We start from the raw sequence: 21,651 nt of genomic DNA, 5'->3' as shown, positions 1-21,651 counted from the left end.
ACTGCAGTTGGTTCCCTGAGCATGGCCAGGGGTTCCTCTGGAGCACAGAGCCAGGTGCAGTTCTGAGCACAGTTAGGTGTGGACCGAAAATGAAATAAATAAAAATAAATCCACATAGGCCAATTGCTACTACTACAGTCCTGGAAAAAAGAATGTTTAACTTTTATTGGGAATTCCCAGGGGAAGATCTAGGCCAGTCAGGCAACAAGGTCAGATGTGGCTCTAGCCAGGCCAATGATAGCAATAATAGAGAACAACGGTCAAGTCCTTACTCAGTATGTCAGCTACTAACTGGATTCTTTTTTATTTATTTATTTATTTATTTTTGCTTTTTGGGTCACACCTGGCAATGCACTCAGGAATTACTCCTGGCGGTACTCAGGGGACCATATGGGATGCTGGGAATTGAACCCGGGTCGGTAGTGTGCAAGGCAAATGCCCTACCCACTGTGCTATCACTCCAGCCCCTGGATTCTTTTTAAAAAAGATTTTATAAAGTAATTCACAATATTTGATTACATTTAGTATTCAACACCAATCTCACCACCATTACACCTTCCTACCATCATATTTTGGGTGTTTCCATCCCAAACCCCAATCCCTGCCCCCAAACAGAACTGAAATAATATACTATTTCCCTCTAAGGTTGGTTGCCTCCTACTTTGAGTCCTGTCAAAGGAGGTGCAGTACTTTTGGAGTCTGGGTAGGTGTGTCCTATGAACTAACTGGATTCTTATTTCACTATATAAAGATGGTATTTGTTTCATGCTCTATTTTATAGAGGAGGAAAGGGATCATCGCTGATTAGTGAATGCCTTATAAATGTAATCTTTAGGATAGTAAAGAAAAATTGATACATATCCTGATTTATGCTCCGGAGTAGTTTGGGGACTGTTAAAAATTAATCAAGCCATTGAATGATTCTGCCTTGTTTTGGGGCCACACGTGCCGGAGCTCAGGGGTTACTTCCTGACTAGGTGCTCAGGCGTCACTTCCGGCAGTATTTGGAGGACCCTGTGGGGCTGGGGGATAAGCCCTGGTGTCCTGCGTGCAAAGCATATATCCCAGCCTATTGAGCTATCTCTCTGGTTCCTGAAATGTCCTGCTTTAATATGTTCTTTATACCTGACTTTATTGGACTGTTAAGTTTTTTGGGGATTGATTTTTATTTATGTTAAATTAAGCATAAAGATAAATAAAATGGGCCCTGTAGCCATTCATGTTTTCTTTAAATTTGCAAACTGGTGAAGATAGATATCCCAAAATACAAAGGCATATGCTTCGTTTGTAAATTCTTCCAGAAATATGTGTGGAAACAGTTCAGCAAAAAATAACTCAGTGCTCTTTTTGAAAGTAATTTCCACTTTTCAAATCTGATCTTCCCTAAATCTCTTAATCTAGCTATCGTAAATCCAGGATATGTCAAGGCACATGATGGATACTAAGTACTTATTTTTCCCTCTGGGGCAGTAAAGAAATAAAAACAGAAGTGCAGATAAATATTTTCTAAAATGTTATTGGGAAAGATTTACTTATTATAGTATACAGAGTGGTTCTCAAGCTAAACAACTAAAATAGCTGAATCTGACAGATTTGGAAAATTCAAAGTGTAAACTCTGTTTGAAATTTTATTACACTTTTTCCTTTACACCACTCAAGTGAATTGATCCAGTTATAAATATCAACTGAGACTTGTACTACAGAGCAGGTCTCCATTTGATCAGAAAATGCAATCAGGAAAGCAATTGATCAGCATTAGGTCTTCCCCATGGGAATGGAGAGATCCAGAAAACCCAACTCTTGGGGCTGGAGCGGGAAGGATGTTGGCCCTGCACGCGGCCGACCTGGGTTCGATTCCCAGCATCCCATATGGTCCCCTGAGCACCACCAGGAGTAATTCCTGAGTGCAGAGCCAGGAGTAAACCCTGTGCATTGCCGGGTGTGATCCCCCCCAAAAAACCCAAAACAAACAAAACCCCAGAAAATACAACTCTTGATCTGTCCCGATTCTTCCTTCTTCTTCTCTAAAAGATGTGCCTTTTCTATAAGATGGGGCAGCAGCGATAGTACAGCGGGTAGGGCATTTGCTTTGCACAGTGTCCACCTTGGTTCTATCCCTGCATCCCTTTTTGTCCCCCAAGCACCATCAGGAGTTATTCCTGGGTACAGAGCCAGGAGTAATCCCTGAACAAGCTGGGTGTGACAACCCCCCCAATCCCCACCCCCCCCCCCGCCAAAAAAAAAAAGATGTGCTTTTGATTGATCATTTGAATAGGAAAACATCTTTCAGTCTACTGAATTTATTTTGTTCAATGCATATAAATCTAGAGCTTCCAGGAAACTATCTTTTGATTTTGTGTTGTTAGATGATCAGAATAATAGCTGCAAGAGCCAAGAGGCTTAAGAAAATTTGCCTGCGTGCATTCTTTCCAGGCTGACTTGGTGATGAGAAACTGTCAAATGGCTATGAAATAGCTAGCTTCTCATTTAATCATTTTAGATCCTAATTGGAGAAAAGGGTAATCTTTTTTTTTTTCTTTTTGGGTCACACCCGGCGATGCTCAGGGGTTCCTCCTGGTGAGGAATCACTCCTGGCGGTGCTCTGGGGACCATAAGGGATGCCAGGGATCGAATGCTGGTCAGCCCCGGGTCAGCTGCGTGCAAGGCAAATGCCCTACCTGCTCCGGCCCCTAAAAAAGATAATTTTTAAGAAAGGTTTTTTTTTTTTCCCACCCGTTTTTACTGGAAATGACAAGAATGGAGTCATGTCATCTAATTTCAGGGAGTGAAAGGAGCATCTGGTGACTCCAATTTTTGAGACTTGGGAGTTTTTTTAGTAAGGCTCCAAACTTCTCCAATGTTGGGTTTCTCAAAAAAAAAAAAAAAATTAAATTAAAGAGCACAGACCCAGCAGAGTAAAACTAAATTAGACACACGGTCTTGAAGGGGGGGGTTCTGCAAGAAAGGGGCCTGGCCCCCCCCACTCAGGTTAGGCCTACGCACCAATTCTCCAAGGAGCAGCTTTCTTGGCCCAGAATTCAGAACGGAAACAGGGGGAGGGGCTAAAGGAGGGAAGGGAAACGGGCCCCGCCGGCTCGCCCACCCTCCCCTCCAGCCGGCTGAGTGGTATGGTCCTTTCTCCAGGTCCCAAGGTAAATGATGTCAGATCAGAAATTCTGCACCTGATCCAACCTGGCCGGAACCCCCCACGCCCCCAGCCCCCGCCTCGGGGTGCCACCCCTGACAGTGACTGAGCAGCCACGCGTTCTAGGTGCCTCGGAGCACCAGCACGGCGGGGGGGGGGGGGATTGGGGGTAAGGCCTGGGCGATGGCAGCTGGGGACCGTCCCCGTCCGGCGGGAACTGGGGCGCCGGGCCTCGATCGCGCCGGCTGCGCTACGCCCCGGGGGCCGGGGGGAGCGCTGGGCCCGGCCGAACCTTCCAGCAAATCTGGGCGAAGTTCGACGAAAATGGGCGTGCCTGGCTCGCCCCCCCCCACCCCCCCTCCCCGTCTCCGGCAGGCCCAGCCCCTTTCTCCCGTGGCCCCGGCTCGGCACAGTCCCCGCCCCCGCCCGCGGTCCGCCTTCGGGGTGGGGTGGGGGGACCCCCATCCCCGGCCTCGCCGCGTCTTCCCTTCCCTCCCCGCGGGCCGGCGGCGCTTGGAGCGGCCCTGCGGCGCGGCGACACCTACCGGACCGCCTCCGGGCACTGCCCAGCCGGACGGCGGCTGGACGCCCACCCCCCCACCCCCGCCCCCGAGCTGCCAGGCCCGCCCCGCCCCCCCGCGGGGCGCCCCCCGCCGCGCTCGGACCCCGGGCGGTGGCCTCGCCGCGCGCCCGGCCCCGGCGCCGCTCGGGCGGCCGCTCCCTCTTTCCCCCTCCTCCCTGCGTCATGTCGGGCACTTGATGGGGCTTGGCGGGGGGCGCTCGGGGTTTTTCCTCCCCTTTCCAAACAAAAAAGAAGAATTTTTCCTCCCCGCCTCGCTTCCTTAACTCTTCCCACCGGCCACCTCCCCGCGGCCCGGCGTCCGTCTCCCGGGCGCATCGCTTCTCCTTTGCCCTCCCGCCTCCCCGGGCTCGCCCATGAGCCTCCTCGGGAGCTACCGGAAAAAGGCCAGCAGCGATGGTTACGAGTCCCTGCAGCTGGTGGACAGTAACGGGGACCTGGGTGCGGGCAGCGGCGGCGGGGGCGGCGGCCGAGCGCGAGGCCCCGGCGGGGCGGCGGCGCGGAGTCCCGCCCGGCAGCCCGCGGACCGCGCCAGCACCATGGACAGCTCAGGTAGCGCCGCGCGCTCCGCGTGCTCCCGCTCCTCCTCCCGCAGCGCCCGGGCCGCGGCGTCCCCCAGCCGGCCGGGGGTCGCGCCTCTCGCGCCCTCCGGCCCGGGGCGGGGGGTGGGGATGGTGGTGACGGGGCGGGGGTGGTGGTGGTGAAGACCGACGCCCAGGCCTGTGGCCGTGGCGAGCGCCTCTTAATCTGGCCGAGCTGCTGAATACACCAGCTGGGGGGGAGGGGCGGGGAGGGGAGAAGCGGGGAGCGGCGGGGACGGAGGGCGGGGAGAGGCAGCTGCTGGCACTACACAGCTGAAAACAGGGCAGAGGCGAAGGAGCCAAGCGCCCGATTGTGGTTTTTTTTTGTTTGTTTTTTTATTTGCAGTGGAGGGGGGGGGCGGGACGGTCTTGATCCCGAGGATGCTGCTCTTAAACGCCCCTGCTCTTCGCCTCTTCCCAACTCTGCCGACCACGAGGGTTACTGCAGTTCCCTTTTCTTGCACAATTTCCCCATCGGGTACTAGCGTCCTTTTATCCAGCTATTACGATGATGGCTTTTGTGATAACTCATGTGATGATGATTTATGGCTTTTGCGATCGGCGGTTGGCTTTGATCTTGTTTATCAGTTTGCATAAAGTATGTTGCCATTTCACAACTCTGCCCGTGTGTGGAAAAATAGAAAGGCCTCTTAACTTTTATCTGGACTTGCAACTTTTTTTTTTTTTTTAAATGAAGCGTTTTCAAAGCAAGTGGGACTTTTTCTCTTGAGACTGCTCTTTTAACAACTTCCAGAGACAAGCAGCCGTTTCTCATATCTGTGTTGGGGTAGGAAGAGTTGTATCGGGGCTTACTTGCCTTTTGAAGAAACCAGGATCCCCGGATTATTTACACGGAGATCATTTATAATTCAGGTGCTTAGTATTTTTTTTTTGGTCCACATTGGTAGTTTGAATGCTGGACAGCTGTGAATCCCCAAATACTCACGTTGACTTATTCGGGAACTAGTAAAACGAAACTGTATTTAGTTCCTATCCTCTGCAAGTGTTGGGACTAAATACTTGTTTCTTGACACTAGGTGGGACTTCTTTGCCTCATCATATAAGTGATTTGATATATTGTCCTCAGAGGTTCATGTGTCTGCGGCTGGAAATGAATTTTTTTTTTTTTTTTGCTTTTTGGGTCACACCTGGCGATGCACCGGGGTTACTCCTGGCTCTGCACTCAGGAATCACCCCTGGCGGTGCTCAGGGGACCATATGGGATGCTGGGAATCGAACCCGGGTCGGCCGCGTGCAAGGCAAACGCCCTACCCGCTGTGCTATTGCTCCAGCCCCTGGAAATGAATTTTATTCACACAAGCTACTGAGAGTATCTCCCCCCACTCGGCAGAGCCTGGCAAGCTACCTGTGGCGTATTCGATATACCAAAAACAGTAACAACAAGTCTCACAATGGAGATGTTACTGGTGCCCACTTGAGCAAATCAATGAGCAATGGGATGACAGTGATACAGTGATACAGTCATTGGCTTTTTGGGTCGTGGCAACAGCAATGCTCAGGGGTTACTCCTAGATCTGCACTCAGGAATTACTCCTGGGGTGCACGGGACCATATGGGATGCCCAGACTCGAACTGGGTTGGCCGCATTCAAGGCAAATGCCCTGCTCTGCCCACTGATCTATTGCTATTATAGCCTTAACTGATATTGAAGTTAAGGTATTGGTGGGGCCGCAGGGCCATCTCAGTGGAAAGTTCAGTGGTAACCAGAAGGCTTGGAGGAATCTAGCGTTGATGTTTTGCCTGGAGATTGGATTTATTGTTTTCAGTTCTGACCCACATCAAACAAGAAAATATCTTTGAGAGATTGTGGTCTTTTTTTATATATATATTGTAAAGATCTTTGTACTCCCAACTATACCACTCTAATCCCTTCAGACACATACTGGGCATATAAAAAAGCAGAAATGAGCAGGTTTTTTTTTTTTTAAATTTTTGGGTCACACCTGGCGATGCACAGGGGTTTCTCCTGGCTCTGCACTCAGGAATTACCCCTGGCGGTGCTCAGGGGACCATATGGGATGCTGGGATTCGAACCCGGGTCGGCCGCGTGCAAGGCAAACACCCTACCCGCTGTGCTATCACTCCAGCCCAGAAATGAGCAGTTTTAAGACAGCCATCGAAGAGGCCCACTTTTTTGAGAAATGAAATATAGTATTTGTTTCAAATGCATGTTCGAGTCTAGAATAATTCAGCGTGTATTTCCTGAACTTGGTTACTTACCAGGCCTGGTGCAAAGTACTGCAGGAGAAGAGAGAAGCAAAAGGGGACCCTTCTGACATCTTTGGGACCGTTGCTCAGAGAGTGACAGGAACTGGAACACGGAACAGCTTATGCTAAGTCCTGGATTTTCCAGGATTCTCTTTTCAGGAAATTAGACTTTTCCAATATGTAGAGAAAAGCAGATTCCCTCTAAAATGCAGGACAACGTTTTCATTGAGTGTTGTTATCTCAAAAGTGCGCTTGCCAGGAGGTTGATTGACCAAATCTGTGATCCAACCCCCTCCTTTCTCTTTAAGGGAATGCTGTGGTTTTGTTACTGCAATATTCTCTATCTTGTGCTGAAAGTGCTGTTGGTTTGCTTTGAGTGAGGCAGTAGGCCCTGAGAGTGTACTTCCTTGTAGTGGAAAGAAAGTTTCCTTAATTCATGCAGCCCTTTCTGCATTGTCTAATAATAGTTCTTCCTTCCCCGAAAGTAGCCTTGTGCAGTGTAAATGTGTCCATTTGTTTAAGTTAGCTAATTAAACCCATGGATCATTTCGAAAGCAGCCATCATCTACCTATGTGTTCCACTGATGGGATAATGTGAGATGGCACTTCATGGAGCTTTGGCATAAATAGAAATGCTTAAGAGTGGGGGAAAAAAGATACATGTTTGAATTCGTCTGGAGAATGTAAAGTTAGTCTTCACAGTACCTTATTCTCATACACACGATTTATAGCCGATAGAACAAACAGTGCCTGATCTCTCTTCATTTCCACGGTTTTCTCTTGCGGAGCTCGGGTCTGTGCGTGTGAAGGTGTGGGATGAAACCTCTGCTCTCTTGTTTCGAGGTGGAAAACCTAGAAACGCATCAAGCCTGCATCCCATTAATCAAAGAAGACTCCCAAGAGTTGGTATGACTAAAAGTGCTCACAGGACTTTAATTTAAGGCCGAAAACAGTATAAGAGTGTGTCTGTAACCGTTCTGCCCTTTGCTGCCTGTGCCCTACGTTCATCAGCCAAGGAAGCCTTAGAGATGCTGGGAGGTCAGTGAGTTTGTCCTGGCTGTCTGGTTCAGACTCTGTGTTGGTCCCCGTTGAACCTAAGCTGTCTTTTTTATTTCTATTTTCTTTTCTTTTTTTTTTTCTTTTTGGGTCACACCCGGCAATGCACAGGGGTTACTCTTGGCTCTGCACTCAAGAATTACCCTTGGCAGTGCTCAGGGGACAATATGGGATGCTGGGATTTGAACCCGGGTTGGCCGTGTGCAAGGCAAACGCCTTCCCCGCTGTGCTATTGCTCCAGCCCCCTTATTTCCATTTTCTTTCAGGGTTTTGGGCCATACCTGGTGATGCTCAGTTTACTCGTGGCTCTGTGCTGACGAATTACTCCTGGTGGCGTAATTGCGCGGGCGGGGGACCCTATGGGATGCTGGGGATTGAACCAGGGTTGACCATGTGCAAGGCAAATGCCCTTCCCACTGCACTATGACTCCAGCCCCTAAGCTGCCTTTTTGTGTAGGCGGAATCACTTTGTGTTGAATTGGAAACAACATGAGCTGTTTTGATTTTCCCTTCTGCCTTTAGATGGGAGAGTGACAGATGTTTAGGGAAGTGTAACGACCTTTCAAGTCAGTAGACCCAAGTCAGGTGGATTCCCCCAGCAGCAAAGCCCTGGCCAGGTGTGTCTTGCGGGTCTCACCGCCTGGCTGGCTTCTCTGATTTCCAGTCTAGGCAAGATGGTCACGCAAAGACCGTTCTCTCATCTCCCAGAGGACATCTTAGCTGCTCCACTTCATTTCAGTTCAGAAATCCCCTGATTCTCTTGTGTGCATCTCACCTTCCAGGGAAAGTAGAATACACAGAGGTAGACTTTCTAGCCTGGGGCCACTAAAGTATTCAGATATGTGACTTTCGGTACCATGTTTCTGATTGCAACCATGAGACAGACATACAATTAAAGTCTGTTTCCAGGTTTTAATGCAATCTCACAAAGTTTAAGGATATCGAAGAATGCTTAAAATCTTTTCTGTTTAGTATGAATCCGAATGGTAACAAAAATATCTTTTCCAAATATTCATGTAGGTGGTATTTAAACACAGCACCCACAGTTTGAATCAGACCGTAACACTAGAAAGCATTTTGAGAGATAATGTCATTGAAATAGAGTAAATATGTATGTACTAATATTCATTATTTAGGAATACCAACTCTTGTAGGTTGAAGGAAAATTGGATTACTGTTGTTTTTTATTTTCGTTTTAGGGGCACACCCAGTGGTGCCAGGGCTTACTCCTCTCTCATGCAAAACATATCTTCAACTCTTTTTGCCATCTTTCTTGCTCCATTCACAAGAATTCTACAGGGTAGATAATACTTAGTTTCCTCTTCTAGTTGAGCAAAGCAGGCACAGAGAGGTTGAGTACATTGCCGGAGGTCACACAGGCTTTCCTCACTGTCAAAGGACACATCAGAAAGAATTGAGGGGCTGGAGTGATAGCACAGCGGGTAGGGCATTTGCCTTACATGCAGCCAATCTGGGTTTGATTCCCAGCATCCCATATGGTCCCCTGAGCACCGCCAGGAGTAATTCCTGAGTGCAGAGCCAGGAGTAACCCCTGTGCATTGCCAGGTGTGACCCAAAAAGAAAATTAAAAAAAAAGAAGAATTGAGTGGTAAATGTGTTTAGCTGTTACTCTCCCTGGGACCAGGAAAAACAGGAGTGTCTGAGGGACCTGAAGAGCATCGTTGCTTTTCACTTTGAACCTCATGAAACAAAGCAACTGTCTTCTTGGTTTGGGGCCACACCCAGCAGTGCTGGGGGCTGACATTGCCAGTGCTTGGAGACCCTGCGGTGCCGAGGACTGAGCCCAGAGCGCCTGCACGTGCTTCTGTACCCGGCCCCAAATGCCTTTTTATAATAATGTAGCCTCACATGAAACCGTTGAGGATGCTGGGAGGGAAGGAGACGAGCAAACCCACTTTTGACTGAGGCTGGCTAAAGCCCAGCGTGGCACCTCGAGTGCTGTCATTGGTGCAGCTTTGGACACCTGTGCTGTGATCTCCTGCCCATCCAGTCTGCCACCCGCTCCTCGCAGGCTGTTTCCCCACCTTCTCTTCCTTTACTTCTGCAGCAAGCAGGGGTTGCGCAAGCTTGCTTGTGACGCTTGCACATTTGCTTGTGATGCTCACCAGGCAGTGCTCGCACACGTGCTGGCCGGGAGTCACGCTTAACTGCAGTGCTCAAGCTCAGACTGGTCGTGATGCATGCCGGGAGTTGCTGTGGGACGTGTGCGCCTGGTTATGGTGCTCATGTATCTCTAGTGGCCAGGTTTGCACAGAGCTGGCCAGGGGCCGAGAATTTCATCCTGTTTCGGGGTGCTGGGGACCTCAGCGCAGTAGAAATGCTAGCACTGCTCATGGTGCAGGGGATGATACCAGGGATTGAACTCATGACTTCGCCTGTGCCAGGCGGGCGATTTTTACCGCTCCCAGACCCAGGCATTCTACCTGGGCCACAGAAGGACATTGTGCTTCGTCTGCAGACAGGGCAGCCCCGAGGAACCTCCTGCTCTTTGCCCATTGCCAGGCTCCGCCGCTCCCCTCCCCTCTGTCTGTTTCTCCAGCTCAAACCAGCATTCCCCATCACCAGCTCCACGGCTGGTCTCCCAGCCCGTTCCCTGCTCCTCCTCCAGAACTCAGCTTCGTTATCCTCAGACCCTCCAGCCTGCCTGAGATGACTGTGCTCTGTGCTCCCCCAGCCCCCTCCCTGTCCCTGTCACAGTGCGCATCACTCTGAGTCTTGTCTTAGTACCTGCCCCGCGTCTCCTTCCAGACCCTAAGTAAAGTTCAGAGCGCGGCCGTGTCTCGGTCACCTTTGTGTACTGGTGGCTGCTCGGCATGTATTAGAAGCCCGACAAATACCGGTGGAGTGAATGAAAGCATGAATGGGTTTTGCATTTTAAAAAAGGGCATTGATAATGAAATATGCCCATCCAAACCTAAAAATAAGCAGAGAGCTGAATTTTGTATGAAATGAGGCCAGACTTGAAAGAAATGGAGCTGTTGGCAGAGAGCTGGACCGGTTCAGTAATGAGCATTTTCCCGTGTCAGGACACTGGAGAGGAGAGAAGGATGATCGTGCTGAGGCCCAGACCCCGGAGAGTTTTGGAATGTGGAAGGCTAAAGCAATAATTAGCTTACATACAAGGAGACGGGGCCTTCTCAGCCAAAAAACATAACCCATGGTATGATTTATCCTCAAGACAGCTTTTTGACGGCTGAAAGGAAAAAAACCCACAAAAATGTACACATTTTTAAAACAGGTGAACATTAGGTGGCTTTTTAAAAAAAATTAAAATTGACCTCTGTGTTTCTTCATCAGTGTCATAAGCTTGGAATCTTCACTGTCTTTAGGTTTAATATTGAAGACTCTTTGTATCATGGTTTTTGTTGTTGTTGTTTCGGGGTCACACCCACAGTGCTCAGGAATACCTCCTGGTTCTGGGATCAGGGATCTGTCCTGGCAGTGCTTGGGGGGACTGAATCTGGGTGAGTTGTGTGCAATGCAGGCGCCCTACCCGCTCTCCTATTGCTCTGACCCCTCTTTGTGTCATCTCTGGCTATCATGATTGTACCATTTTTTTTTTGGGTCGTCCATAAAACATGACTCAAGGGAAAAGCAGTCATAGATAGTACATAGTAGACAACTTCTTTGGGAACTCATTTGGAATTTGGGGACAGAGAGGAACTTGGAGTGTGGTTGGTCAGGCCAAAGCATGAAAAGCTTTCAGGACAGGGCCCAAGAGATCTGGCAACTTCTACCACCTTTCGTTGCTTTTCTTGACGTACCATAGACCATAGTTTGCATCTACTGTGTGTTTTTTTGGTTTGTTTCAGTAATGCATCAGGGCGTGATTTAGAAAGGTTTAGGGGGCAGAGCTGCGTGGCCGGCCGTGGGTTTTCTCACGTGCTCACTACCCCACCACGCCGACAGGTGGGAGGCCACAGCCAGATTCACGGTGTGGGGCTTCCGGGCCCACAACACAACCCTCGGGGTGTCGCCACACCGCACTGGGGGGCCAGCAAGTTCATGTAGCTTCTGTGGTAAACTGTGCTTAGAAATGTGGAGTGATGTAAAAGACATGGGTGGTAGCCCTGGGGAGAGGCCAGGAAGGGGACCCAGCGCCCCCCACCCCCGCCACCTTGCACTTATGAGGTCCTGGGTTTAACCCCCGACTCCACAGCACAAGCAAAAAAAAAAAAAGCAGAATTGGGTGTAGTAACTGGAGGGAGGGAGGGAGGGAGAGAGAGAGAAAGAGAGAGACAGAGAGACAGAGAGACAGAGAGAGAGAGAGAGAGAGACAGAGAGAGAGAGAGAGAGAGACAGAGAGAGAAGATAAGGACTAAGTACGGCTCCCCTGAGTACCACCTGCCCCGACCTCGGCGGGGCATGGCCCCAAACAGGAGACCAGACAAACAGAATTGGGTCTGTTTGCCAATGATGGGGTGGGAAAGTGATCCGATAATAAAAACACAAGTGCTTTGGGGTGCAGAAGAGAGAGTTGGTATTTTCCCCAGGGGCTTGGGGATGGCCACAAGCCCCAGAAGTATGTGAGCCAGTAGGTGGCCATGGAAGGGAGAGTTTGGGGCTAAGGAGTAAGTGAAAGCCCAGAGTCTTAGGTGCCTGACCCCGGGGCGGGGAGAGGTGTATGTAGACCTGCCTTTGAGGCGCAGGGAGACGAGGCCTGTGTCCTCAAGGAGACGTGAGGAGGTGGGGCTTGATTCTGCGGCTGCTGCAGGTACCGAGTGGGCAAGAACCAGGGAGACTCAGGGAAGAGGTGTGATTCCCAGGGGTCCCCACAGGGTTAGAATGGTTCCCTTTTATCCTCTTTCCACAATTGCAGTCTAGGGCTGGAGGAGAGACACTTCCAGGGGCTAGGGTGCTTACTTTGCATGCAGTGGACCCCAGTTCAGTCTCCGGCACTGCGTGGACCCCTGAGCACTGCTGGGAGCCACCCCTGAGCAGCAGGCGTACAAGGTCTGGCTCCCCCAAGGCAAACCAGACCTACCGGAAACAAAGCCCCCCCGATTTTCACAGGGCCAGGGATGTGGTGTGGCAGGAGACCGTGGGAGCCACCTGTGTGAAGTCCTGCCACCCTGTTTGATTTCCATTGTTGAGAGCAAAGACCTACAACCTCATCACCAAAACTAGAATGAAATGCTCCAGCATAATAGTAAAGGAGCCTTTATATCAGTGCAGTAAAAAATACGTCGGCTTTGTAGATGGCATTCGGGGTGGTAGGGGGGGTGTGAGCACCTGGGCACCCAGAGGCAGAGGGGTCCAGGGCCCACTAAAGTGTTGCTGCAGGGGCTGGAGTGATAGCACGGTGGGTAGGGCATTTGCCTAGCATGCGGCTGACCCGGGTTTGATTCCCAGCATCCCATACTGGGATCCCATCCCATCCCATCCCTGAGCACCGCCAGGAGTAATTCCTGAGTGCAGAGCCAGGAGGGACCCCTGTGCATCGCCAGGTGTGACCCAAAAAGCACTGTAGCACTGTAGCACTGTCATCCCGTTGTTCATCGATTTGCTCGAGCAGGCACCAGTAATGTCTCCATTGTGAGACTTGCTGTTACTGTTTTTGGCATGTCGAATACGCCATGGGGAGCTTGCCAGGCTCTGCCGTGCGGGCGGGATACTCTCGGTAGCTTGTCGGGCTCTCTGAGAGGGATGGAGGAACCCAAAAAGCAAAAAGAGAAAAAAAGTGTTGCTGCAGCCTGAGGTGGCGGGTGAGAGGCGGGCGAGAACCCCAGGGAAGCAGCAGCCAAGGTGGGACCCTGGATGGGGTTCCCGGCCAGTCCCAGAGCCCCTGCTCGCCCACATTGCTGAACCCTGGAGTTTCGGGGGGCGGGGCTGTAGCTACTCTGTGTTCAGGGGCGCGGGCGACAGTTCAGGGGCAGTGGCATGGGGCCCTGAGAAACGAGGGCAAAGTCAGGGTGGGCGGGGCCGGTCGCCCCAAGAGGCAGCTTTGGAAAGCAGTGCGGGCAGGGATGGGCAGAGCCTGCGACTGCGCTCAGGTTCGAGCCTGGGAGCCCTTTGGCCCTGTGGCGCCTCCGAGGAGGAAAGCAGGGATGGGAAAGGAAGTGACCTGCTGGTGTCCTGGGGCTGAGAGCTCGGCGGACAGCCTGGTGGGGGCTGATTCCACCTCCCGCTCGCCCCCGCAACTGGCCCCTGCCTCAGTCCCCCACGGCGGCTCTTTTGGCCCGGCCTGCTCCGGGGAGGAGGAAGGTAACCAGGGGAAACAGAAACCGTCTCTCCTCCCGGCGCGGAGGCCAGGCCAGAGGCCAGAGGCTGTCGGGTGCTCGAGTCTCCAGCCCGCCCTGGCGCCCCTTCTCCCTGCAGGAGCCCGGGCCCGGATCCTCGCTGGCTGATGGAGACATTTGTCAGACCGCAGAGAAGGTGGTTATTGAGAGGCAGGAATTCACGGTCTCTATGGAAACCAGCCGAGATCCTGAAGAACACCCTGACCCCAGCAGCTCGCCCGCCGGTGCCAGTGTTTTGTCACGGAAGCTTTGTAGCCAGCATCCTGGTGGAGGAGGGTCCCCCGCACCCTTCCCAGTGCTCCCCACCCTCCGCCTCTCTGCCCCTCTCTCCGCTCTCCCCTTCCTGTCTGGGTCGCCTCCCTTCTCCCCGGGAGTGAGTCATGCTGGTGGAGAGCCCTGGCACCCGGTGTCCTAGGGAGGCGTAGGCTTGGGGGGGTGGGGTGGGGAAGTGAGGCTGTGCTCGCGCGTGCGCGTGACTTAGCGCTAGCTCGGTGGGTCAGTAGGTGTGAACCCTGGTGTCACTTTCCAATTTGGGTAATGGTGCTTCACCTACCTAAGATTTCACTCGCCGTTTCAATTAGCCAAGTGCTCCGCGTGGACCGGGGTGGAGAAGTTTCCGCTGCCTTCCACCTGGAGGGAGCCGCTTCGCATTTGGGTGAAGAGCAAAATTTCCTTGACTAATGCGCAGCTGGGGAGGGCGAGGGAGTAGCTCTGGGGTCCTTCTCCCGGGGTCTCCTGCCTTTTCCCTGTGGGAAGGCTGATCTTGATCCCCTGATGTTTCTGAGCAGTAGATAAATGCACGCTGTTGTCCACTGTTTCACGTGTCACTTTTCTAAAAAGACAAATTTCAGCGTGTAGGGAGTTTGCCTTGCACATGACTGAACCGGGTTCGATTCCCAGCATCCCATATGGTCCCTCGAGCACTGCCAGGAGTAATTCCTGAGTGCATGAACCAGGAGTAACCCCTGTGCATCGCTGGGTGTGACCCCCCCAAAAAAGCCAAAAAAAACACCCCAAATTTAAGTGGAGGTAGCATCAGTTTACCAGACTCTATACATATTAGAGGTTCAAATTCATGCCTCTTCCAAACACATGCGAGTTACTCCTTCAGCGCCCCATAACGGTCTCAGTCTCCTTCCGTCACTGCTAGACAAGTTCGATTCTTTTTTTTTTTTTTTCTTTTTGGGTCACACCTGGCAATGCTTAGGAATTACCCCTGGCGGTGCTCAGGGGACCATATGGGATGCTGGGAATCGAACCTGGGTCAGCTGCGTGCAAGGCAAATGCCCTACCTGCCATGCTATTGCTCCAGCTCCAAGTTTAGTTCTTTTGTTTGCTTTTTTGGGACATTAACCAGCTGTGCTTAGGTCTTGCTCCTGGTTCTGTGCTCAGAGATATCTCCTGCCAGTGCTCAGGGGACCGTAGATAGTACCAGGGTCCCAACCCAGGTTGACTGTGTGCGAGGCAAACGCCTTAGCCCCGGTGCTGTTTCTCTGGCCCCATCCAGTTCTTGAGCACTGTTGCACTGTGGGGACATGAGGAAAGCTTGTGTCCGAAAGGCCTCATGCTCTGGCTTTGTCATTCCAAAGTTGTGACCTTAGACCAGTCATTTGCACGAGAAAATGGCACCTGAAATGTGGCTGAGAGCGCTTGGCAGTGGATGCTTTGGTTGTTCAGTTCACAAGTGTTTTCTCAGAGCCAGCTAAGTGCTGTGTTCTCAGCACCAAAGACACAAGCAGTACTTACATCATAGGACAGGAAACTGGAAGCCAGGGTAAACTGGATGCTAGGTCTGTGAGCTGAGAGCTTGCAGGGGAGAGGTGGGAAGGCGTGGACAGGGTGCTGAGAACCGAGTTCCTGTTTTGCTGAGTTTGACTGGAACTACCTTTCTGACAGGGAAAAGGTTTGAACCAGCGCCTGAAGATCCAGAAACAGAGGGCCCCAGAGAGAGCCTAAAGGACGGAGCGCCTGCTAGCATGCAGGCGGCCAGGGCTTCTTCTTCGCATTGCATGGCCCCTGAGCATGTGGCTCCCAAATCAAGCTCTCCCCCTCTTAAAAAAAAAGCAAGCAATAAGAAAAAAAGAAACAGGAGAGCTGGTTATAGAGTGTTTCAAGTGGTTCTGGACTAGGAAGGACTAGGAAGGAGACGAACACTTTGCAGAAACGAATGGATCTAACTGGTGTGAACAGCACGTGTCCAGCCAGGAGAGAATTACGACAGATGAAAAGGGGGAGCTGGGGAGCTGTATGCTTTTTTTTTTTTTTTTTTTTTTTTGCTTTTTGGGTCACACCCGGCGATGCACAGAGGTTACTCCTGGCTCTGCACTCAGGAATTACTCCTGGCGGTGCTCAGGGGACCATATGGGATGCTGGGGATTCAAACCCGGGTCGGTCGCATGCAAGGCAAACGCCCTACCCGCTGTGCTATCGCTCTAGCCCCTGTATGCTTTTTTTTTGGTTGTTGTTGCTTTTTTTTTTTTTTTTTTTTTTTTTTTTAAGAGTCACACCCTGCGATGCTCAGCAGTTACTCCTAGTTCCGCACTACGGAATTACTCCTCTTGGTGCTCAGGGAACCATATTGGATGCCAGGATCGAACCTAGGCCAGCCACATGCCAGGCCAGCGCTTTACCTGCTGTGCTATTACTCTGGCCCTGTGTTTGCTTTTCAAGAGACAGGGTTGGTGGCTGTGCCCATTGTACATGGGAGGTGCTCCACCGCTGTTCCCAACTGGAGCCAGAATTTCTGTACCATAGATAATGCCAGTGGCTGTGATGTGCCACATTATTATTATCATTACCATCATCATCATCATTATTTAAGAAGTTTTCTCAAATGAACTACTATTTTCACAGCATCTTGGTGTTAGCAACTTTAAAAAAAAAATTCTATTGACAATTGCCAGTCAAGTAGGCTGCATTGTGAAGATATTTTGGGGGCCAAGAGATAGTACAGGCATGCAACTGTGAAGGCTGCCCTCCTGGTTTGAGTCATGAGGACTAGCACAGATAGCGCCCTGAGCTGCACCAGGGGTCACTCCTGAGCACAGGGTCAGGCATAGCCCCTGGGCACCACTGGGTGTGGCCCAAACTCCCTCCCTGAACCCTCAAGATGAGAAGATATTTTCAGTCTGGACAGGGAGTTGAGGAGATGGGGCGTGTGCATTGCATGTGGCTGATCCCGGGTCTCCCTCCTTTACCGCAGAGACCCCCTGAGCAAAGTGGGGGGTGGGGTGGGGGTCAGTCCTGAGCACGGACCCAGGAATAGGCCCTGAGCACCGCCAGGTATGGACCCTAATGAAAACCAAACAAGAAAGAGAAGATGTTGGGGCCGGAGTGATAGCACAGCGGGTAGGGCATCTGCCTTGCATGTGGCCGACCTGGGTTCGATCTCTGGCATCCCATAGGGTCCCCTGAACACCGCCAGGAGCAGTTCCTGGGTGTAGAGCCAGGAGTAAACCCCTGAGCATTGCCGGGTGTGACCCAAAAAGCAAAAATAAATAAATAAATGAATAAAGAGGAGACATTTTAGAGGTGAGAAATGTTAACCTCAGGGGAAATCAGTGCAGTCTTCTTCTGTCCCAGGGGAGGAGGCCAGAGATTGGCAAAGGAGAGCAGACATCCTGGCACCGCAGGCGCCCAGGTGCCTCAGATGCCCCAGGAAGAGATGAGCTGGAGGGCGGGCTACAGGAAGAAGGGGGCTCTTCCTGCTGGGGAAGTTGCCATAGGTCACCTCAAAAAAAAAAAAAAAGAGAAAGAAATAGAAATATCAGCAGTTCTGTTTCGCCAGGAGTCCTCAAATCCGGCCTTCCCAGCGCCACCGGGCAGCCGCCTGTCTTTGTCTCTCCGTGTGCCAGGAGAGAAAGTCTCCATTATGCCACGCACTGGCACCCCCACCCGCGCGGCTCTCACACACTGTCTTGTTTTGTGAGCGTTTGCTATTGTCAGAGAAGGTCGCTCTATACGTTGCTTTGTTGGGAAGCCGTTGCTTTGACAACTGGGTTTCTTGTCTCTCCGAAATCAAAGCAACAAAACAAAGCAGCACAACACCCCCCCCCCCCCCCGCCCCCCATCACCACCACCAGTTTTTGTTTTGTTTCTGGCAGTGACACATGTTGTTGAAAAGGTGGTTTAAAATAATGCAGAAAGTGGTACCCAAAGGACAGGAGTTCATCTTCCTTTCCCCCAGCTTACAGTCTTTGCTGCAGCACAGAATTGATATTAATGGTTGCTTGTAGAGACATCGAATTTTCTGAGTGTCTAGACATTGTATGCAGCCACATAGGAAACTGCAGATTCCTGCCTGCCCAGAGTGTATGCAGAGACACACATTTGTATATACTTTAAGTTTATGTATCCTGCGAGCCTTTGGACCCGGGAGTTTATAATTTGATATTTACTTAGCATGATGGGTTGGATCTCTCTCTGCATAATACCTGAAATGTACCTTCGTTTTTCTGATGGGATTTCTTTGAATTCCATTGTCCCCAGTTCCTCTATTAATAGACATTAGGTATCTTGGAACATGATCTTCGTCTGTTGTCAACGTGCCACACCTGTGGGAGCCATTCTTTGAAGAGAGTCGCTGCCAGACCTGTGTTTCGCAGTGTGCTGGCGTGAGCCAGGTTGCCCTCAGACCCTGAATCTGCAGTTTCTACGAATAGTGCAGGAGTTATTTGTGCTCTCACATCCTTGTCCACGCTGAGGATTAGCCAGCTTCACTTTTGGCACTCTCGTACATGGGAAATGGCAAGAATGGTTTGCTAGAAATGCATGAAAGGTTCTGGGTGTTGCAACAATGTTGCAATTTTACCGGAAAGTCAGAGGCACTTTACTCGCAGAAGAAATATACATTTTTGGGGGAGGATCACAGGACTGCCTCCGGAGGTTTTTGAGTTATTTTTGTTGGCTAGAAGTGGTTTTTGATGACTTTTAACATGGGTTACACACATGTAGGGGAAAACAATTTAGGAAATGAGGACAAACACAAAGAAAAATAACGAATCAGTCCTTGGATTTAGATTTTCAAAGAATCAGTCTCTTATCTTTGAAAAGGTTTTTCTGTTTTCTCCTTGGTTTTTCATTGACGGTAACTGACGGTGTTCTTGGGGTCCATGGCAGTATAGCTGTGGCGAAGGCGGCGACTTGCAGCTCGTGATGGCTTTGTGTTCAAGTTTTAACTTTATGGACCAGTTTTGTGACCTGGGGCAAGTCATTTTACCAACCTGAGCCCCTTAAACAGATAATGTGCTTGCCATTAGGTTGCTAGGAAAATCAAATTGGAGACGGTATAGAAAAGCGCCTGAAATATTCAGTGGCCTCGAATAGATTCATGGATGAAGAGGTAGCAGTGTTTTGCTATTATTATTATTATTATTTTTTAGTATTTTACTATCTTGACCCTTCTTCAAGGTAGAACAGTTCATTCATCAACTTACAAGGCTAAAAGCGTTATATTCATTTTGTTATATTTTTTGTTATATTTTACTTTGTTATATTTTACTTTGTTTGTTATGTTCATTCTGGGCTTGCTCATTAACTTTAAGACAGCCTTGATAGATGCGTCAGAGGCGTCTTGCTGGAACTCTCCATTGAAACAGGTTTGATGCATTTTAAGGTGCGCACGAAAGCCTGCTTAAGGAGAATCGTGAGGGTGGAGGAAGAAGTCCAGGAAGTTGGCAAAGATGAAGGAAACTAGTATTTCTGTTCTAGGCGTGATTCAGTGTGGCTCACTTACCCTGACCCTCTCAGTCTCTGCTGAGGTGAGTTGATGGGAAGGAAACATTGCTTCTCAAAGAGGCGCAGTCTCATTTAGCAACGTCTAGAGGCATTCTTGGTTGTTACAGTTGTAGCAGTGAGGAGATTGGTATAGCTGACATCCTGTGAGTCTGGTCTGGTGTAGTCGTTAAACTTCTGATGGTGAACAAGACAGTACCACACCTTGACAAATCTTTGGTTCAGAGTGTCAGTAGTTGAGACAACCTGTATGGACCATGAGATGAACATAGCAAAGGGGGGTGGAGTGATGGTACAACAGGTAGGGCATTTGCCTTGCATGTGGCTGCCTGGATTTAATCCATGGCACCCCCATATGGTCCTCTGAACCCATTGGGAATACTCCTGAGCACACAGTCAGGAGTAAGCTGACCCAAAACAAAAAGATAGCGAAGAAGGGTCGAACATGAACCATCACTCTGATAATCCTGGGTAGTGCCACAAATGAGACCGTTGCTAAAAGGAAACTCCTCGGCTTCAAGAAAGTCCTGTGTTCTCTGCTCGGATGTGACAGAAAGGCCCCAGTTCTACAGTGGTTCTGTCTGACCAGGTTGATTATCTCAAAGCAGCTGAATCCAGGAAAGCTATAGTGTGTGTCTCAGTTTTAATGAACTCTAGGATAGACTTTTATTGCCCATTCAGAAGTTTATTTATTCGGGGCTGGAGCAATAGCCCAGCGGGTAGGGCGTTTGCCTTGCAAGTGGCCAACCCGGGTTCGATTCCCAGCATCCCATATAGTCCCCTGAGCACTGCCAGGAGTGGTTCCTGAGTGCAGAGCCAGGAGTGACCCCTGTGCATTGCCGGGTGTGACCCAAAAAGCAAAAAAAAAAAAAGTTTATTCATTCACCAAACTCTATTAAGTTTGACTTAAGATATCAAGGTAAGACTATCTTTCCAAATCCTGTCATGCTCGGAAAGATGGAAAGATGGAGGAAAATCACTGAAAGCCATTGCATCTACTGTGGAGGGGCTTGTAAATGTGAACTGGGTCCTGAAAGCACGTTTCCTACCTCTGCTGCTTATATTGTCTGCCACGTGGGTCCTTATTTTAGGGTGTAAGAAAGCCTTATCTCAAAGGATTGTTTCAACTGGAATGTTGGAAAACAAGGTGAACAGCTTAACTCATGGAATTTTTTTTTTTTGCCACACCCAGAAGTGCTGCTCAGGGCTTCCTCTTGGCTCTGTGCTCAGGGATCACTCCTGGTGGTGCCCAGGGAACCATATGGGGTGCTGGGGTTTGAACCTGGGTCAACCACGTGCAAGGCAAGCACCCTGCCCACTGTACTTTCACTCTGGCCCAAGGTTTTGTTATTTGTCTTTCATGATTGCTGCTGATTTCTTTCATGATTTCATGAATCTTGGAAACTTATAGGTGGTCCAGGTTTAGGATTTTCAAATTTGATGGGGACTATATAGAGTCCTTTTCTCAGTAAATCTCAATTTGAACTCTCAGTATAGGAAATAGACAGAACCAGAGCCAGTGTAAGGAAAGAGATGGGGATCAGGCCCTGCTTTTTGGGCACCCTTGGTCTCTCTCTCTCTCTCTCTCTCTCTCTCTCTCTCTCTCTCTCTCTCTCTCTCTCTCCTGCACTGGGAATTCTATTCTTGTGAAGAACTGCAGAATCTGGGATCGAGTGCTTTGACCCCAGACCCAACCAGTCACTTGGTTTTGAGACCAAACTAACTGAGTTCTGGAGAGGGAAACCAGAAAGGGGGGAGCTCGGCCAGAGCCCAAGAAATTGGGGTTGACACATGCCAAGCCCAGAGGTGAGTTTGAGAAAGCGGCGTCCTTCTTCTTCAGCTTGGATCTGGGGTTGTGTTGAGGAAGGTATGTAGGGTCCATCTTGAGGATTTGAGAACTCAAGAATCCTTTTTTTTTTTTTTTTGCTTTTTGGGTCACACCTGGCGATGCACAGGGGTTAGTCCTGGCTCTGCACTCAGGAATTACCCCTGGCCGTGCTCAGGGGACCATGTGGGATGCTGGGATTTGAACCCGGGTCGGCCGTGTGCAAGGCAAATGCCCTACCC

General features: G+C 50.3%; 1 protein-coding gene across 3 annotated transcripts in view; it reads left to right on the top strand.

Annotated features, from left to right (window-relative positions):
* DNAJC6 (DnaJ heat shock protein family (Hsp40) member C6) overlaps positions 1-21,651 on the top strand; it is a 164,230-nt gene that overhangs the window by 53,792 nt on the left and 88,787 nt on the right. The window contains exon 1 of one of the 3 annotated variants that reach the window (XM_055138182.1): positions 4,067-4,277. The exons of the other annotated variants lie outside the window; for them this stretch is intronic. Coding sequence (XP_054994157.1) covers positions 4,082-4,277 — 196 coding nt within the window. The 5' untranslated portion in view covers positions 4,067-4,081. Of the gene's footprint in view, positions 1-4,066; positions 4,278-21,651 lie in introns of those variants that run through there. 3 annotated transcript variants of the gene reach the window in all.

Source organism: Sorex araneus, chromosome 5, assembly GCF_027595985.1.
Source record: "Sorex araneus isolate mSorAra2 chromosome 5, mSorAra2.pri, whole genome shotgun sequence".
Taxonomy (NCBI): Eukaryota; Metazoa; Chordata; class Mammalia; order Eulipotyphla; family Soricidae; genus Sorex; species Sorex araneus.
This window is presented reverse-complemented; position numbering and strand designations above follow the sequence as displayed.